Consider the following 18,788-nt stretch of genomic DNA (forward strand, 5'->3'; position numbering starts at 1 on the left):
TTTTGTTGTTTTAGGTTTTACTTATTTATTTGAAAGGCAGAGTGACAGAACAGGGGGTGGAGAGAGAGATGGGGGAAGAGAGAGAGAAGAGAGAGTGAGAGAGAGAGAGAAAGTTATTTCCTTGGTTCACTCCCCAAATACCCACAACAGCTGGACCTGGGCCAGGCTGAAGCCAGGAGTCCAGAACTCTTCTGGGTCTCCCATGTGAGTGGCAGGGACTTGGGCCATCATCTGCTGCCTCCCGTGAGCATTAGCTGGACAGAAGTACAAAGTAGCCAGGACTAGCCGGGGACTCCACCAGGCGCTCCAGTATGGGATGTAGATATTGCAAGCAGTAGCTAACCTATCCCGCCACAGCACCTGCCCCTACAGCTAATATACTTGTATGTGAGGGTAAACTATAAGGAACTATAGAAAAATATTAAAGAATTATTACTTGACAGGATTTTTCTTAACCTTAGAGGAGACTTAGTATTATACACAGGGCTGCTGTTACAGCACAGCAAGTTAAGCTACCACCTGTGATGTCTGTATCCCATATGAGTGCTAATTCAAGTCCTGGCTTCTCACTTCCAGTCCAGCTCCCTCATAATGTGCCGGGGAAAGCAGTGGAAGATGGCCCAAGTGCTTGGGCCCCTGCCACCCAGCTGCCACCCATGTGGGAGACCAGGATGGAATTCCAGGCTCCTGGCATCAGCCTGACCCAGCCCTGGTGTGTGTGTCTCTCTGTGTGTCTCTCTGTCTCTACCTCCCTCTCGGTAACTCAAAGCCTTTAAAAAAAATTGTGCAGTGTAATAATATCCTGGAAGTAAGTAGGTTATTGTTTTGTCTTTGATTTTTTTCAGTGTTAGGAATGCAGCTGTGCATACAGGAGATAATAAATGCTATTGAACTTAACATATGCAATAGAGGAAGCATTATTTCATACTTATTTTCTATATAGTGTGTTAATATGGCTAGAAATGCAAGCTGTGTTCTCAGGCCTTGGTGTCAACATAGGCTATACCCCTGATAGCAAACATGTGTCAGTGGTCATATCCTAAGACTCAGCTTTCTTCTCTGTTTTTTTTATTGGGAATTATAATATCTACCTCTCATAGTGTTCTGGAGTTCACGTGTGCAGCCCACACATAGTGCCTGACAAACAGCCTGCAGAGATATGCATTTCTTTCTTCCTCCAGGAATATAGGCATCTTGGGATAGTGGTTTTTTTCCTTAGCTAAAAATTCCTAATTCATTCTTTAATTTGCTTTGCTGATTTCTGTACCTTTCTAGCTTTAAGTGTCCCACAACCCCCATGGATACTTTTAAAACATTGTTGAATCTGTGTTCTCTTTCAGGCACTTTTTTAAACGCCATTTTAAGTTTACGCCATGGAGGAGCAGCACAGTTATGGAGAGGACCTTCTGCTTAGGGTGGGACTTAATGACAACAAAGCAGGAATGGAAGGGTTGGATAAAGAGAAAATTAACAGAATTATATTGGAAGCCACAAAGGTATGTTTCTTGTTTCTTTTCATGTCTGCAATTTAGTAGCATTTTACTTTGTTAGAAAACCATTGCTTGAAATATAAAATTATTAAAATTTTCATTTTGTCGTACACTATTACTAAACTACAAAAGTGTGGCATGGGGCCAGTGCTGTGGTATAGTTAAGCCTCCCTCTGCAGTGCCGGCATCCCTTATACACACTGGTTTGAGCCCCGGTGGCTCCACTTCTGATCCAGCTTCCTGCTACTGTGCTTGGGAAGGAAGCAAGGGATGACCCAAATGCTTGGGCCCCTGCACCCCTGTAGCAGACCTGGAAGAAGCTCTGGGCTCCTGGCTTTGGTTGGCCCAGCTCCAGCCATTATGGCTATTTGGGGAGTGAACCAGCCGGTGGAAGACTCCTCTCTGTCTCTCCCTCTCTTAGTAACTCTGCCTCTCAAATAAATAAATCTTAAAAAGAAAGAAAGAGAGAGAGAGAGAGAGAGAGAATGGCATAACCTCCCCTCTGTGCTATTGCTCTTCCTGTCCAGATTTCTGCTTCACACACATAGGCTGTGCATGTAAAAGCGAAATGACGGGCATGGTCTGTTCTACCCCAGTGGGAGAATAATGTAGTTGTTTTCTTCTTTGGTGCTGTTGGGTTTTTTCCTCAGTGTGAGCTGGAGGTCTTTTTGTGCAAGTAATTAAAAATCTGCTTTCTGGTGGATGGTGCTGTGGCATAGAGGGTATGCAGTGCCAACATCCCATATGGGCACCGGTTCAAGTCCCGGCTGCTCTACTTCTGATCCTGCTCTCTGCTCCAGCCTGGGAAAGCAGTAGAAGATGGCCCAAGTGCTTGGGCCCCTGCACCTGCGTGGGAAACCCTGAAAAAGCTCCTGGCTTCTGGTTTCCAGTAGATGGAAGTCCTCTCTCTGTCTCTCTGCCTCTGCTTCTTTGTAACTCTGCCTTTCAAATTAATTAAGTAATCTTTTTAAAAATCTGCCTTCTGGTGCTGACACTGTGGCATTAGCAGGTAAAGCCCGCTTTCTGCTTTCTTCTTTCTTCTGTAGATGTGCACATAATCTACTGAACCAGCCAGAATCTTTACTGATAGATGTTTTAAGTCCTTTCTAGTCTTCTGTTTTAAACACTGTACTGCACTGAGTAATCTTGTACTTCATAGCTTTTGTGTGTGCAGTATAGAGATTACTCAGGGCGGAGCTGCTCCACCAAGTGTGCGTGGCACAGGGGCACAGGTGTGTGTGTCGTTTTTATGAGGTGCAGGTCTGTACTCACCTCTGCAAGCTTGTACTAAGCCACATGCAGCATCACAGGAACCCCAGGACTTAGGTGCTTGTTCATAAATTCATTCCACAGGCCAGCGCCATGGCGTAACGGGTAAAGCCACTACCTGCAGTGCTGGCATCCCATAAGGGTGCTGGTTCAAGTCCCAGCTGCTCCACTTCTGATCCACCTCTCTGTTATGGCCTGGGAAAGCAGTAGAAGATGGCCCAGGTCCTTGGGCCCCTGCACCCGTGTGGGAGACCTGGAAGAAGCTCCTGGCTCCTGGCTTCAGATCAGTGCAGTTCTGACCATTGTGGCCAATTGGGGAGTGAACCAGCGGATGAAAGATCTCTCTTTCTCTCTCTTTGTCTCTCTGTCTCTCTGTCTCTCTCTCTCTGTCTCTTTCTCTGCCTCTCCTTTTCTCTCTGTGTAACTCTGACTTTCAAATAAATCAATAAATCTTAAGTGAATAAATTCATTTCACAGAGAAGGAAACTGAGATGTAGCAAGATTCCAGCGCTGCAGGCAGTGGGTTAACCTGGGAGCCACAACACCGGCCCCAGAGCTGAGTAGTGTAGACCTTCTGGTTGTAGTCTGTACTCTCAGCCACCATGTTATACTCCCTACAGTGATGCTTTCCTTCACACCTTTGTCTTATACTTTGTCTTGTTTTCCTCCACAGGGATCTAGATTTTATGGAAATGAGCTCAAGAAGGAAAAGCAAGTTAACCAGCGAATTGAAAAAATGTTGCAGCAAAAAGCTCAAATAACCAACCAGCAGCTAAGGAAAGCACAGCTACAGGTATTAATTTGACTGTTGAATTAAGTGGAAGCTGATAGAACAGTAATTGACAGTTAAAATACATGGCCATCATAAGGCCAACATTGTGGCTCGGTGGGTTAAGCTGCCATTTGGGACCCCTGGATTCCATATTGCAGTGCTAGTTTGAGTCTCCACTAATCTGCCTCTTATCCAGCTTCTTGCTAATGTACCTGGGAAGGCAGCAGAAGATGGTCCAAGTTCTTGGCCCCCTGCCATCCATGTGGGAGACCCAGATGGAGTTCTGGGTGCTTGGCATCAACCTGGCCCAGCCCTGACGGATGGAAGATATCTCTCTCTCTCTCCCTCCCTCTCTCTCTCAGTTGCTCTGCCACATGGGTGGCAGCGACCTAAGTACTTGATCCATCACCTGCGGCCTCTTATTGTTGTGCCATAGTAGGAAACTGGAATCAGGAACTAGATTGGCATTCAAACCCAGGCATTCTGATATGGGATGGAGCATCCCAAGCTGTGTGTTAACTGCTGTGCCAAATGCCCACCCAGGTTCTTTAAGTCATATTGTCCCATCGTTTCCTGGAACTGTCCTTACCTAGACTGACAGAACTGAATTATTTCCAGTCCATGTTCCATCACTTGCTGTGGAAGAGAGGAGGAAAAGTTGGAGACAAGTAGTTTTTTATTAAAGAAGTGACAAGGAAGTTGCTGTGCACATTACTTGAGTCCACATGGCTTTGGCAGGAGCTGGGAGCCACAGCCCCTCCTAATTGCAGCAGGCGTCGTCAGCATGTTCTCAGTGGGTGCCTTGCACTCAGCTGAAAACCTGTTATATGGAAGGAAGCAAGAATGGGTTTGGAGGTTCAGCTAGTGTTCACAACAATATCCAAGGCCCACATTTCTACATTTATAAGATCTTAGTGTTGAGGAGTTTTTTCCTTGCCATTTGTTGTAAATAGTTTTCCAATATGTTGTTTGCCTTTTAAGTTTGCAGGAATTTTTTCCTATATGATTTTAAATATTTGTATTATCCAACCCAGTAATATATAATATATATTTTAAAGATTTTATAGAGCAGTTTTGAAGTTCACAGTGAAACTGCCCACAGAGGCACAGTCTCCCCTGCTGCCACCCTCGCCCAGGAGTAGGGGTCCATGGTTGCAGTCGATGTCCTACGCTGCCACACGTTGTCCCCAGAAGCTGACGTTTGGAGTCGGGCTCACAGCTGGTGTTGTGCATTCGTGGGATCTGGCCAGACTGCGGTGACCTACTCTGTAGTAGCCTCCAGAGTGGTTTTCACTGTCCTAAACCTCCTCTGTGCTCCACCTGTGTGCACCTCCTCAGCACCATCCCCACCTCTGGAAACCACTGGTCTTTGAACTCTTGCCATAGTTTTGCCTTTTCCAGAGTGACTTACAAATACAGTTAGAATCCTATAGCCTTTCCAGACTGACTTCTTTTGCCTAGTCGTATGCATTTAAGTGAATTTCACATCTTTTCACAACTTGATAGCTGTGAAAAAAGCTTGATAGCTTTCTTTAAAAAAAAAAAAAAGATGTATTTATTTATTTGAAAATGAGAGTTATAGAGAGGCAGAGGCAGAGAGAGAGAGAGAGAGAGAGAGAGAGAGGTCTTTCAGCTGCTGGTCACTCCCCAAATGACCTCAGTGGCCGGAGCTGCGCCAATCCCGAGCCAGGAGCCAGGAGCTTCTTCCAGGTCTCACATGTGGGTACCGGGTCCCAAGCACTTGGGCCATCTTCCACTCCTTTCCCAGACTATAGCAAAGAGCTGGATCAGAAATGGAGCAGCCAGGACTCAAACCAGTGCCCATATGGGATGCCAGCACCACTGGTGGTGACTTTACCTGCTACACCACAAGTGCTGCCCCGATAGCTCATTTCTTTTATATGCTTAATATTACGTGTTGTCTGGATGTACCGCAGTTTATTTATCCTTTCATCTACTGAATGAAGGATGTCTTGATGCTTCTAGGTTTTGACAGTTTTGAGAAAGCTACTGTAAACATCCATATGCAGCTTTGTATGTACATGTTTTCTCTCCATGAGTAAATAGTAAGGAGTACAGTTGCCCGGCCAAATAGTGAGAATAAGTTTAGTCGTTTTTGTTTTTGTTTTGTTTTGTTTTGTTTTGTTTTGTTTTGTTTTTGACAGGCAGAGTTAGACAGTGAGAGAGAGACAGACAGAAAGGTCTTCCTTTTGTTGGTTCACCCCCCAAATGGCCGCTACGACCAGTGTGTTGTGGCTGGCACACTGCGCCGATCCAAAGCCAGGAGCCAAGTGATTCCTCCTGGTCTCCCATGTGGGTGCAGGGCCCAAGCACTTGGGCCATCCTCCACTGCACTCCCGGGCCACAGCAGAGAGCTGGACTGAAAGAGGAGCAACTGGGACAGAATCCAGTGCCCCGACCAGGACTAGAACCCGGGGTGCCGGCGCCATAGGCGGAGGATTAGCCTAGTGAGCCGCGGCGCCTACCCTTAGTTTTTTTTTTTAATTGCAAAACTCTCTTCCAAAGTGCTTATAGCATTTTGCATTCCCACAAGCAGTGAATGAGAATTCCTGTTGCACATCTGCAAGCACTTGGCGTTGTCACTGCCCTGGATTTTGGGTATTCTAATGGACATACAGTAGAGTGGTGTTTCACTGTGGCTTTGATTCGCATTTCCCTGGGGACACATGATCCAGTGCATCTTCAAATCATAGGCTGTATGGATTCTTTGGTGAGGTATTGGTTAATGTCTCACTCCTTTGAAAAATTAGGTTATTTTCTTTTCAATGCAGTACTCTTTTTTAAATTAATATAAATCATGTATTTCATAGATAAAATTCTTTTTTAAAAATTTATTTGTTTGAAAGGCAGAGTTATAGAGAGGAAGAGGCAGAGAGAGAGAGAGAGGTCTTCTTATCCTCTGGTTCACTCCCCAAATGGCCACAACAGCCAGAGCTGGGCCAATCGAAGCCAGGAGGTTGGAGCTCCTTCCAGGTCTCCCACACGGGTGCAGAGGCCCAAGTACTTGGGTCATCTTCTGCTTTGCCAGGCACATTAACAAGAAGCTGAAGCAGAAATAGAGCAGCCGAGACTCAAACCAGCGTCCATATGGGTTGCGGGTACTGTAGGCTGCAGTTTTACCCACTACGCCACAGCACCAGCCACTCATAGACACAGTTCTAAGAGTATAATGATACTTTCCTCCCTCCCTCCACCCTTCCTTCCTTCCTTCCTATTTTTCTTTTAAGGTATTTTTTTTTTTTAATTGACAGATAGAGTTAGACAGTGAGAGAGAGAGAGGGACAGAAAGGTCTTCCTTCCATTGGTTCACCCCCAAAATGGCTGCAACAGCCGGAGCTATGCCGATCCGAAGCCAGGAGCCAGGTGCCCCCTCCTGGTCTCCCACGCAGGTGTAGGCACCCAAGCACTTGGGCCATTCTCCACTGCCCTCCCGGGCCACAGCGGAGAGCTGGACTGGAAGAGGAGCAGCCAGGACTAGAACCTGGCGCCCATATGGGATGGCGGAGCATTAGCCAAGTGAGTCACGGCACCAGCCAAGGTGTTTTTTTAATGATGAGGTTTTTTCTTTAATTTTTTTACTGTTGAGTTTTTAAGAGTTGCTTGCATTTTTGGGGTAACAATCTTGTATTAGATATTTGTTTTGCAAATATTTTCTCCCAGTTTGTGGCTTATCTTTTTATTCTTTGACAAGGTCCAACTTATGAATTCTTTCTGTCATGCTTGTGCCCTTAGGTGGCGTCAAGGAAGTTACTGTCAAGCCCAAAGTCATCCAGGCTTTGTCCTTTCCCATCTGCTAGGGATTTTGTATTTTTGTGTCTTAGACTTAAATCTGTGGTCCACTTTGAGTTCATTCCTGTGAAGGGTTTAAGATCTATGTCTAGATTCACTTTTTGATATGTGGATGTCCAGTTTTTCTAGTACAGTTTGCTAAATGACTGTCCTTTCACCATTATATTTTTTTTGCCTTTTTGTCAAAGATGAGTTGATTCTATTTATGTGTGTCTGCTTCTGGGCTCTCTGTTCTGTTCCACTGATCTAACTGTGTGTTCTTCTGCCAGTACCACATTTTTTTTTTTTAATTTTTACATTTTGTTTTTAATATAAAGTGAACAGATTTAAAGTAGTTCATAGATACAATTCTAAGAATGTAATGACACTTCCCTCCCTCCCTACCCCATTTCCTCCCCCTTCTTCCTTTTTTTTCTAATTTTAGCAATAACATGCTTTTAATTTACTTTATACTCAAAGGCTCAGTCCTCCCACTAAATAAAGAATTCAACAAGTAAAAAGACCATAGTTCAGTAGGAAGATGGACAAGTTCCATAAGCACTAATCAAATCCAAAGATGTCAGTTTCACTGATATACATTAAAATTTTTTATACTCTATGTATTAGCTACCACAAAACAGAGAAAGCATATGATATATGTCTTTTTGGGTCTGGCTTATTTCACTAAGCATAATGATCTCCAGTTGCATCCATTTTGTTGCAAAAGTCAGGATTCCATTCTTTTCTAAAGCTGAGTAATACTCCATCATGTATATATACCACATTTCGTTATCCAGTCTTCAGTTGATGGACGTTTAGGTTGCTTACTTACTTAGCTATTATGAATTGAGCTGCAGTAACTTGAGAGTTGAGGTAAGTCTTTCATAGGCTGATTTCATTTCCTTTGAGTGTATATCCCAGGGTGGGATGACTGGCTCACATGGAAGATCTGTTTTTAGATTCCTTAGGGATCTCCGTGCTGTTCCCTAATGGTTATAGCAGTTTACGTCCCCACCAACAGCCACGCTGTCTTCATCCCTGTAACTTTATAGTAGGTCTTGTGGTTGTGCAGTGTCAGTCCTTTGTTTTGGCTCTTCTCCAATACTGTGTTGGCTTTTCTGGGTCTTTTCCCTTTCCATGTAAATTTCAGAATCAGTTTGTTGGTGTTTGTCGCTCCCCGTCTTCGTGGAGGAACGACACAGGACCCTGCGCTGTTCTTTCGTCTGCTCGGCCCTCCCCGGGTTTGCTGCTGGTTCTTCCCGGGTTGGCTACCGTCCCTTCCACCTCCGTGGAAGGGCGGTTCCCCTGCCACTTTCCCCACTTCCGCGGGGGAGAGGCACACCACTGCCCGGCTCTCTCGGGGGCTGCACAGGTGTTCCTTCAGATAGATGTTCCTTTTAGATGTTCCTGGTGCATGTTGTCTCTCTCCTCCTTTATAGCCCTCTTCCACCAATCCCAACTCTGCTACCCACACGCCGAGTACGCTGCTCTCCTCCAATCAGGAGCAGGTCCTACAGTTTATTGGTTGAACTGGAGGCAGCTGCGTAGAAGCTGTTTCTCCCTTCTCAGCGCCATATTGTGGGAGAGCAGATGCATAGAATAAGTCTTAATTCCAGTAACTTAGTCTAGGCCGAGTTGCTCCCCACAGGTGTTCATAAAATAGCTTGCTGAGATTTTCACTGAGGTTGCATTGAATCCATAGATAAAGTTGGGAAGAGCTGTTATCTTGACATTATTGAATTTTCCTTTCCATAAACATGGAATTTCTTTCTACTTATTTAGTTATTTGATTTCTTTATTCAGAGTTTTGAAGCTTTCTTCATAATGATCTTGTACATATTGTGTAAGACTTATACCTAAGTATTTAATTTTTGGTGGTGCTAATGTAAATTCATTATGTTTTTTTTTTTTTCAAATTTCGGTTGTTCATTCATGATACATAGGAAAGTGATCAACTCTTGTATATTAACCTTATATCCTGCAACCTTGTTAGAATCACTTATTAGTTCCTGCAACAGTATGTTTTTAATGCTTTCTTTTTTCTTGACTTTGGTGTTGTGCTTGAAAAATTATTCCCAAACCATATACATTCCTTTAGAGTTTTTATGGATTTTATTATATTCAGATCTTTAGTAAATTTGGTATTTGTTTTGATTTGAGGGATGAAGTCTTTTTAAAATGATATTATACTCTCCCTAAATGGTATTATTTTTTCTAACTGGTAATTCACTTGTCCTAATACCATTTACTGAATCCTTTCTCTACCCAGTTCAAATGAGGCACCTCCAAACACCAATTTCTCATTGTTTGTTCTGTGATTTATTTCTGTTCTCTTTTCTAATCAATGGAATTTTTTCCTGTATCAATATCATGCAGTTTCATTACCAAACTGTTGAAATAAAGTCTGATATTCATAACTCTTCTTTAAACTTTTCCCATGCATCATCTCTTCCAAATAAACGTAAGCATAATTTTATCGCATTTCTAAACTTTATTTGAAAAAAAAAAAAAGTTTGAGGTTTATTTTCTTCGAGAGACAGAATGCCTATCACTGGTTCACTCCTCAAATGCCTACGAGAGCTGGGCTGAGCCAATGCTGAAGCCAGGATCTGGTCTCCCACAAGGGTGCCAGTGCTACCTTCCTTTTTGAGAGCCCATGGCAAGTGTGTATGTGTGTATGGTATGTGGATGTGGGTGTGTGTATAGTGTGGGTGTGGGGGTTTGTATATATGGGTGTTGGTATCTGGATGGGTGTGCAGTGTGTGTGTGGTATGTATGTGTCAGGGGTGTATGGGGGAGAATGGGGTGTGTAGTGGAAGTGTGGGTGTGGGTATAAGAGGGTAGTAGGGATGTATGTGTGTATGTGGGGGGGCATGTATGTGGGGAGAGTGTATATGTGGATGTGGGGTGTGTGTAAGTGTGGGTGTGTAGCGGTAGGTGTGGTAGGGGTATTTATGTGTGTGTGGTGAGGGTATGTATGTGTAGGGGTATGTGAGTATGTGGGATGTAGGTGGGGTATGTGAGTGTGGTGGGGGTGTGTATGTGTATGGGGGTGTGGTGGGGGTGTATGTGGGTATGGGTGGGGGTATGGGGTGTTTATGTGGTGGGGGTGTGTATATGTATGTGTGTGTATGGTGAGGGTATGTATGTGGGGTGTGTGTGTGGTAGCGGATTTGTATGTGGGTGTGGGTGGGTGGGGTATGGAGGTGTGTATGTGTGTGTGACGGGGGTGTATTGAGGGGGTGTGAATGTGGTGGGGATGTGGGTGTGGGGATGTGGATATGGCTGTGAGTTTGGTGGGGGTGTGTATGTGTGTGGGAGTATGCGTATGGATATGTGGGTATGGGTGTGGGTTTGGTGGAGGTGTGTATGTGGGGGAGGGGGGGTGTGGGTTTGGTGGAGCTGTGTATGTGTGTGGGAGTATGTGGGGGTGTGGGTATGGGTGTGGGTTTGGTAGGGCTGTGTATGTGTGGGAGTGTGGGTATGGGTGTGGGTTTGGAGGGGGTGTATATATGGGGGTATAGATGTAGGTTTGGTGGGGGTGTGTATGTGGGGGGTGTATGTGTGTGGGAGTGTGTGGGTGGGTGAGTTGGGTGTGTGGGTATGGGTGTGGATTTGGTGGGGCTGTGTATGTGGGGGTGTGGGTTTGGTGGGTATGTATGTGTGTGGGGGTATGGGTATGGGTGTGTGGGTATGGGTGTGGATTTGGTGGGGCTGTGTATGTGTGTGGGAGTGTGAGGGTGTGGGTTTGGTGGGGTGTGTATGTGTGTGGGTGTGTGGGGGTGTGGGTATGGGTGTGGGTTTGGTGGGGGTGTGTATGTGTGTGGGGGTGTGGGTATGGGTGTGGGTTTGGTGGGGGTGTGTATGTGGGGGGGTGTGGGGGTGGTGGGAGGAGCCACCTGCAGTGTCTTGAAGCCAATGAGGACACCAAAGCTGAGCATCCACAACACAGATGTATTCAGCAGCTGAGGAAGGGAGGAGAGGAGTCTAGCTCACTCTCACATCAGCTTCTCCACCTACTGCACCATAGAGTCACAGATATTGGGCAACAGATGTGGGGGGATGGCCATGCAAAAGAGCAGGGGAATAGTCATTGCTTTTCTGGGAAAGGGGAGGAGTAATTCTCAGAAGAGGGAAGTCACCTTTCTTTTTGTGTCCGCCTGCTGAGGTTGTCATGGTGACCGACAACTGTCATGCCTGGTAGGAGTGTTGCTTAGCATGGAAATTGGATTATAGTGAAGTTTGAGGTGTCCTGGGGGTAGCTCAGGTAGCTACAGTGGGTCTAACTGATCCTGGATGGTTAGCCTAAGGGGGTAACTTCTGACCAATAGGCGTCCTGCTCTCAAAGAGGGGATTGAAGTTTAAGTAGTTCTTGCAGGCGCTGCCTGGGTGACAATCCTTTGAGCCATCCATCCCCTGTGCCTCCCAGGGCTGCATAAGCTGACAGCTACAGTCAGAGCCAGAGGGAATTAGCCCAAATGCCTGCTCTTCAAGACTTTTTTTTTTTTTTTTGTAATTTTTCATTCTGTTCACAATTACATTGTTTTAAAAGTTATGTTAAGCCTTGAGCAGTGTACTTTCTGGGCATTTTGTTGTCTTATGGATATGTAGTATCTAAATATCTCTTCTAAAAATGTAAAGGTGCAATATATATGAATGGTGCTAGCTAGCAATTTTTTTTTGCTATCATGCTATTTCTAAAGTCCATATCCTTAAGTATGCTTATAATCTGGAGGAACAGAAAACACCTTCCAGTGTGGATGAAACTTAGGGTTTTGTTCCAGTTTTTGGTTGCCTGTTTCATGGGAGGCTCCCTGGCTCCTTCTGCTATGGAAATGGCAGGAAATGTGTTTTATGTTGATTGTTTCATTTGTTGAGTTTCCTCTGAAAGAAACTGTGTAAATGGGAGGGGACTGAGGAAGTCCTAAGGAGTCAAGAAGAGAACAGAGATGTTTTCAAGGGAAATATGTTCCTATTTTAGAGTCCTAAAATTTCCAAATTCTAGGCTTTTTTTCCACCTGTTGGGACAGGAGCTGAGGTAGGAACTCTGCAGGCAGGAACTCCCAGGTGTTTATTCAGAGTTCTCTAACCTACCCCACCCTCATGAGAATTCTTAAAGGGACTGTTGTCTCACAACTGCCAAGATATCTTAGAATTGTTAGCAGAGATGAGTGGGGTAAAGATTCTTGTCTTGGAATTCAGACATGAAGTGGAGATGAGTGGTCAGCAAGGTGGTGGGGTTTAGTGGGGCAGGGCATCCATCAGGACGGATGGGCACCTCTGCAGGTGGAATTTGAGAGTGAGACTGGGGAAAGTAAGGTCGCATGGTTTGCTTAATGGAAAGAACACACCTGACAGACCAGGGGAAAGAACTGAGAGCTGAGTGCAGTCTACATCCAGACTGCGGCCTGTTAGGCATGGGGCCCTGTTCTCCCTCCTCTGGACAAAGTTTGCTGGGTAAGAAGTAGGTAAAATTTCTCCCAAAGTTTCATTACCGACCATGATCAGACTGGACAGTCCACTTGACCCTGGGGTGGGGGGGGGGGGGTTTCTGCAGGAAGTCTGTGAAGGTTTCATCACCCAGGGTAATCAGGCTTGCTAGCCCATGTGGCCCGGGCCGAGGATTCCGCTCGGGAGCTCTCCTTGTGGGGAAGCCTGGGACCACCATCAAGGTAGCAGGGTGTGGGCCGGACTTTGTTGTGGTAATATTGGGCGGCTTCCAAGCTGTGCTTCTGAGGCGCTAGAGGCTGCTACATTCCTTCCCACAGAAGCTCGGATTTCCTTGAGCCCTTCACACACACACAGGCTAACGTCTGACTTCCCAGGGGCCAGTGGATTGGCCAGACAGAGATCCATGGTACACTCAGGGGCAGCTGATGGGCGAATCAGTTCACTTTATTAACCCAGATTTACTCGATAGTTGCTAGGGAAATAATAGGTAAAAAAGATGAAAAATGTTATCTCTGAAATACTCTCCTAGATGTAATGGAACTGGGTTGTTTTTTTTTTTTTTTTTTTTTTTTTTTTTTAGTAAAGAAGCTGTAATATAAATACAAAATATATCATTAGAGATTGGTTTAGTTACTGGAGACGTGTAGAATAGGTCCTTGTCCCCCATAAGGAGAGAATTTCAGACGTAAGCAAGCAAAGTGCAGTGAGGCAGCTCACCCGACAAGCCACCCACCTTCTTTCCAACTGCAGTTTATAAGGGTGTGGGGGCCACTTCTTCCCCTCTTTCTCTCCGCCCCTCATCCTTCTGAGACATTGCTGGACAGAGGGGCTTTCTGGTTGTGAAATTCCTCCCAAAGTTTTATTATCCAGTGTTATCACACCAAATAGCCTCCTTGGCATTGGGCCAGAAGGATTCTCCTGAGAAGTCTCCAGGGGGAAGGCAGAGACCCTAACAAGACTAACAGACATGGGTGGGACTTGGACCCTAACAAGACTAACAGACATGGGTGGGACTTGGACCCTAACAAGATTACAGGACATGGGTGGGACTTGGACCCTAACAAGATTACAGGACATGGGTGGGACGTGGAAATGGCTGCTGGCCAGGCTGCTGCATTTCTTCCTATATGAACTTCCTGTCTTTTCCCTTTAGCCCCTTTCACTCAACCCAGGCTGATATCTTTCTTTCTCCCTAACAGTTTGAACTTACTTCAGTGTTAAAGCTTTTTAAAATCTATTTCAAGGAAGCATATCATAAGTTGATGGGAAAAGCACAGTCTTGAGGAATGTGGGTTTTAGACTAGTGATGGGGTTGCCCAGCTGCGAGACCCAGGGCCTAGGGCTGGCGTTGCTGCCATGTGACTCAAGGCCATGTCACTGTCTCTTACCAAGTTTTGGCTTCCTCTTTGGTGAAACAGGAGTGATGATGAAGATCCTTCTGACTGGAGTCACAGTGAGACCTAGGAAGCACTTGGCTGTTATGTGACTCACATAATATGTGCAGTAAATATCACTAAGACTTTTATACAGGTCATTTTAAACCCTTTTCCTATCCCAGGATAAACACATTCTGTGGGTGTCTGCCTCTTTAATTCTTTCAATAACTCTTTAGGTGAGGCTTAGTCTCACTTTACAAATAAGAAAAGTAAGGATGACAAGGGTCAGCTTGCGCACACTCATGTAACTAATGAGTGTCAGTTCTTAGATCCAAAACAAATTCTTACTCTTTTCCTGGTTATGTATTTGAAAGGCAAAAAGAGAGAGAGGGGAACAGAGAGAGATCTTCCATCCATTGCTTCATTCCCCAGATGCCTGCAACAGCCAGGGTGGGCCAGGCTGAGGCCAGGAGCCAGGAACTCCGTCCAGGTCTCCCATGTGAGTGGCAGGGACTCAACCCAGCTGAGCCCCCAAAGCGCTTGTTCTTAACATCTGGAGCACACATCCGTTTACAATGGTGACAAGAGGAACAGTGTACATGTTAGAGACTCAGATCAGAACTTGAAAGCTGTGAGGGAAAATGGAAAGTAGGAAGGCATGAGGACTTCAGTGGTGTGGTGCATACCTGGAGGCGCAGAGTCAGGCGGGGGTGCGCAGTGAGCGCAGCGAAGGAAACGGAACGTGTGAGTCGTCTGCTGGGAAGGCTGCCCTTTGGCATTGCACACTCGCTTTACAGGAGAATGGGCTGGAAAAGGCAGGGTCAGCGCGGGTGTAGGAGTCAAGCAGGACCCCTGCCTGGGGTGGGGTTTGCTTTTATTATTCTTTTCTTGTCAGGCTGATTCCTCGTTCTCTCGAATCTTGTATCTCGGGCATATTTTCTGGATGAATATGGACTAGTTGTTACTACTCTGTCATTTGTGCACATCTTGCCAGGATGCTCAGTTCCCTAGTTCATCATGGAGATACTACAGCAAATAAGGCTGAATTCCGATGCCAAACTGGAGTAAGATCGGCAAGTTCTGTGACATCATGTTTCACTACAAGGAGATTGCCTTCTCCACAGCTTCTCCACTAATACTGCTTTTTCTTTTTTAACCAACTTTTACACACCACTGTAAATTTCATTCCTGTGCCCCTCCCCATGTCTCTTTAGGGAAAGAATTCAAAGACAGATAAGATCTTTTGAAGGAACTTGGAATTTAGTACCTAATACAACACATGTATAATAAGAGCAGGAAAACAAATACAAGAACATTAAATTCTGTGCCTTGGAGGACAGAGGTCGAGTTAAGTTACCTAGAGAATTTGTGAGCTGACCCCGGATGGCTTGTGACAGAGCTAGGAGAGGTGTCTGAACCCCAGGGCTGCCTGAGGAGGCACAGAGCACCCTGGCCATCCGTGCCCTCTGCAGAGTCAGGGCTGCTGGGGACAAATAGAATTTGGGGTGACTGTTTCCAAAAGAGGACTTGTCATTTGTAACCTGCAGCTCTGCAGAGTGGAGACAAGGTTGAAGTACAGTAGAGAGAGAAAAGCCACATTGTACCACTGTAGCTCTCCACCTTGGAAGAAACTTGTGTTCCAGAGATCACCCCACTTGCTTATTTGGGCTGCTTTCCCTGTATTTGCCTGCTCTTCTTATTGTTTTAATTTATCTATTTCAGAGGCAGAAAGAGACAGACCCGTCGAGCCAGCTCCCATCTGTTCACTCTCCAAATGCTAAGAGCCAATTCAAGGACTCAGTCACTTGAGTTATCACTATTAACCCCCCAGGGTGTGCATTAGCAGGAAGCTGGAATCAGGAGTAGAGTCAGGACCCGGGCACTCTGGGATTTGGGTGTCTTACCCACTGTGCCAAATGCCCACACTGTTCTGACTGCTTTGTTACCGAGCTCCCTACTGGTCTTGGGTGCAGATCGCACATCCTCGGCTTGCAGCGCACCAGGCCCTGCTCCCTGTCCTTGTTTGCTCCAGCTCTTCTGACTGCTTTCTCCTCTCATGATTTTACTTTCAGACTTTCCACAGCTGTATACCACATCGATCACAACGTTACTCAGCATTGTGGCCCAGCGGGTTAATAGCCTCTTGCAACCCTGGCATCCCAAATCAGAGTGCCAGTGTGGGTCCTCCTGCCTGCTCTACTTCTATTCCAGCTCTCTGCTAATGCACCTGGGAAGGCCGCGGAAGGTGGTCTAAGTATTTGGGCCCCTGCCACCCATGTGGGAAACCCAGATGGAGTTCCTGGTTCCAGACTTTGGCCTGGTCCAGCTCCAGTCATTGCAGCCATTTGGGGAGGGAACCAACAGATGGAAGATCTCTCTCTTTGTCTCTCCTCCCTCTTTTTCTGTCACTATGCATTTCAGATAAATAAATAAATCTGAAAACAAGAAAACTCAAAAACCTGTCACACAGCCAGCCTCAGCTGCAGAGAAGATTGGAAAATACAATTTAGCATTAGAAGCAGGCCACAGAAGAGGCACAGTGGAGAATAAGTGTGTTTGCTACAATGAACTCCCCCCTTTTTTCCCTTTTTAATTTTTTAAAAATATTTATTTATTTATTTGAAAGCCAGAGTTACACAGAGAGGAGAGAGAGAGAGAGAGAGAGAGAGAGAGAGTGTCTTCTATCCAATGGCTCACTCCCCAATTGGCCACAACGGCCAGAGCTGCACCAATCCGAAGCCAGGAGCCAAGAGCTTCTTCCAGGTCTTTCACGTGGGTGCAGGGGCCCAAGGACTCGGGCCGTCATCTACTGCTTTCCAGGACCACAGCAGAGAGCTGGATCAGAAGTGGAGCAGCCAGGTCTCAAACTGGTGCCCATATGGGATGCCAGCGCTTCACGCCAGGGTGTCAACCCACTGTGCCACAACACCGGCCCCTCCCTTTTGAATTTATTAGGAAGCAGAGAGAGAGAGAGAGAGCTCTTCAGTCCACTGCTTTACTACCGAAATGTCTGCAGGAGACAGGGCTAGAGCTGGCCAAGGCCGTGATCCCAGAGCCCAGTCTGGGTCTCCTACATGGGTGGCAGGGAACTAGCTACTCGAGCCCTCACCACTGCCTCACAGCATTTGCAGTAGCAGGAGCTGATTAGAAGCAGAGTCTGGATTCAAAACTGGAGACTGAAGTGGCACGTGGGCAGCCCAAGCAGCAGCTTAACCACGGCCAAATGTCCACCCCTTTCTTCTTTCTTATCAGTCCAACTCTTTCTCTAAAGAAACAAAAATTATTTAAAGATTACATTCTTGGGGCTGGTGCTGCAGTATAGTGGGTAAAGCCGCCACCTGCAGTGCCAGCATCCCAAATGGGCACCGGTTCAAGTCCCTGCTACTATGGCCTGGGAAAGCAGTAGAAGATGGCCCAAGTCCTTGGGCCCCTGCACCTGCATGGGAGACCCAGAAGAAGCTCCTGGCTTCTAGCTTCAGATTGGTGCAGCCCTGGCTGATGTAACCATCTGGAGAGTGAACCAGCAGACGAAGACCTCTCTCTCTGCCTCTGCCTCTGCCTCTCTCTCTCTGTAACTCTGCCTTTCAAATTAATTAATTAATCAAATTAATTAATTAATTTTTTAAAAAACACCCAGATTACATTCTTTCTTCACTGTTGTAATGCACCTAGGAAAGCAGCAGAAAATGGCTTAAGTCCTTGGACCCCTGCCACTCGTGTGGGAGACCCAGATGGATTTCCAGAGTCCTGGCTTTGGCCTTATCCAGCCCCAGCCATTGCAGCCATCTGGGGAGTGAGCCAGCAGATAGACTGTCTCTCCCTGTCTAATCGCTCGCTCTGTGACTGTGCTTTTCAAATAAATCAATAAGTGCTTTTTAAGAAAAAAAAAAAGTTCCAGCCTTAATGGGCAACAATAAAGTATACATAAACACCCACAAACAGTAATGAAATATACACCCATAAATATCAGCAAAGTCTGCTGCAAAAGCCGGCGCTGAGGCTCACTAGGCTAATCCTCTGCCTGTGGTGCCGGCACCCCGGGTTCTAGTCCTGGTTGGGGCACCAGATTCTGTCCTGGTTGCTCCTTTTCCAGGCCAGCTCTCTGCTGTGGCCTGGGAGTGCAGTGGAGGATGACCCAGATGCTTGGGCCCTGCACCCGCATGGGAGACCAGGAGGAAGCACCTGGCTCCTGGCTTCGGATCAGTGCAGCACGCTGGCCGCAACACGCTGGCCATAGCTGCCACTTGGAGGGTGAACCAACGGGAAAGGAAGACCTTTCTCTCTGTCTTTCTCTCTCTGTCTATGCCTGTCAAAAAGAAAAAAAATCAGCAAATTCTGCAGTCACAATTCATAGTAGATGATAGATACAGACACAAGTAGATAGCTACTTGCTAAATTCAAATCAGTGTTTTGGCTAATGATGCTTCAATGTAATGTCTAAACATGTTAACTTTTTTGTTTTTCATTAAGGTTGACAGATTTGCAATGGAATTAGAGAAGAGCCGGAATCTGAGCAACACCATAGTACATGTTGACATGGACGCTTTCTATGCTGCTGTGGAGATGCGGGACAACCCGGAACTGAAGGACAAGCCCATTGCTGTGGGCTCAATGAGTATGTTGGTAAGTGAGTGAAGATGG

The 18,788-nt window shown here is 46.1% G+C and overlaps 1 protein-coding gene across 19 annotated transcripts in view; it reads left to right on the plus strand.

Moving 5' to 3' along the window:
• Nucleotides 1–18,788, plus strand: part of POLK (DNA polymerase kappa) — a 70,210-nt gene that overhangs the window by 24,553 nt on the left and 26,869 nt on the right. For 12 of the 19 annotated variants that reach the window (XM_051838659.2, XM_051838658.2, XM_051838657.2 and 9 more), the window contains 3 exons: nt 1,341–1,496; nt 3,433–3,552; nt 18,618–18,770. In XM_051838659.2, the coding sequence (XP_051694619.2) occupies nt 1,374–1,496; nt 3,433–3,552; nt 18,618–18,770 (396 nt within the window). In that variant the 5' untranslated portion in view covers nt 1,341–1,373. Of the gene's footprint in view, nt 1–576; nt 713–1,340; nt 1,497–3,432; nt 3,553–12,374; nt 12,778–16,254; nt 16,393–18,617; nt 18,771–18,788 lie in introns of those variants that run through there. The other 7 variants (XM_070056283.1, XM_070056282.1, XM_070056278.1 and 4 more) reach the window with 3 other exon arrangements.

The sequence above is a fragment of the Oryctolagus cuniculus genome, chromosome 14, assembly GCF_964237555.1.
Source record: "Oryctolagus cuniculus chromosome 14, mOryCun1.1, whole genome shotgun sequence".
Taxonomy (NCBI): Eukaryota; Metazoa; Chordata; class Mammalia; order Lagomorpha; family Leporidae; genus Oryctolagus; species Oryctolagus cuniculus.